Source organism: Priapulus caudatus, unplaced genomic scaffold (genome assembly GCF_000485595.1).
Source record: "Priapulus caudatus unplaced genomic scaffold, Priapulus_caudatus-5.0.1 Scaffold13382, whole genome shotgun sequence".
NCBI lineage: Eukaryota > Metazoa > Priapulida > Priapulimorpha > Priapulimorphida > Priapulidae > Priapulus > Priapulus caudatus.
The window spans coordinates 1-1,132 of NW_014590443.1; the positions used below are offsets into that span (position 1 = coordinate 1).

At 57.4% G+C, this 1,132-nt stretch overlaps 1 protein-coding gene across 1 annotated transcript; it reads right to left on the reverse strand.

The window, feature by feature from the left end:
- Nucleotides 1-72: 72 nt before the first annotated feature.
- Nucleotides 73-689, reverse strand: LOC106820444 (serine/threonine-protein kinase mos-like; the record flags this gene model as incomplete). The annotated part of the gene is made up of 1 exon (XM_014824960.1): nt 73-689. A coding segment is annotated over one exon (617 nt), but the record flags the coding sequence as incomplete, so codon positions are not given.
- Between the last annotated feature and the right edge of the window lie 443 nt (nt 690-1,132).

The window sequence follows — 1,132 nt, forward strand, 5'->3', positions numbered from 1 at the left end:
GCCCTCTAGCAGCCGCCGGCTGCTGCCGAAGTCTGCGAGCCGGCAGAGGGCGCCACCGCATGACAGCATCACGTTGTCGGGCTTCACGTCGAGGTGGACGACGCGGCACGCGTGAACGTACTCGAGCGCCGACGCCACCTGGCGGGCGTAGTCGATGCGGCGCGCGTACGGCGGCAGTGGAGCGGCGGCGAGCGCCTGCCGCAGGTTGGTGGCGCCACCGTACTCCATGACGACGGTGCGCGATCGCGGCGACACGGCGATCGTCGCGATGACGTGCGGGTGCTGCAGCCCCGCCGCGTTCATCTCCCCCGAGGTGGCGCCACTTGTCCGACGTCGCCGCGCCAACTTCACGGCGACGACGCGCCCGCCGGCGACACCTAGGTGCACCGAGCCGAACCCGCCACGTCCGATCCTCTGCAGCACCCGCGCCTGCTGCGCCGCCAGGGGACGCTCGCGGTCGGTCAAGCGACGCCAGTTCCGCGGTGGCGGTGGCTGCTTGCACGGCTGAGGCGTGAAGTGCGCTCCGGCAGCCCGCAGCCGGTAAATGGTGCCACGGTTGCGCCGGCCGGTAGGTGGCGTCGCTGGCGAGGCAGCGGGCGAGGCAGCGGGCGAGGCGGCGGCGGAGAGATGCTCCCTGAGACGTAGAGGTGTGACGATGGATGCGCTGAGCTTTCCACCGGCTGGCTTACCTGAGAATATGCGAAAACTGAATACAGGAATACTGGAATACAGGGAATACTGTTATGTGGGAATTACGGAGGGGGGGGGGAGTTAGTGGTGAAGTGATCTCCTGCAGGTGTTGCCGTCGATGTTATCACAGTTATTTATTATTATTGTCACAGTTATTATTAATCGCGATGACAAATATCGACGTGAGGGTTGGATTATGAGTGATAGTGGTTCAATAAATAGTAAATATAAATTACATTGAATACATATGAGTGTGTGTGTATGCATATATAGATAGACAGATAGATGCACGGATGAGCGGATGGATGGCTTGATGGATGGATAGATGGGTGAGTGGGTGAGATCTGGGTGGGTAGATATATAGAGAGATAGATAGGTAGATATATATATATATATATATATATATATATATATATATATATATATATACAGTTATTAGTAT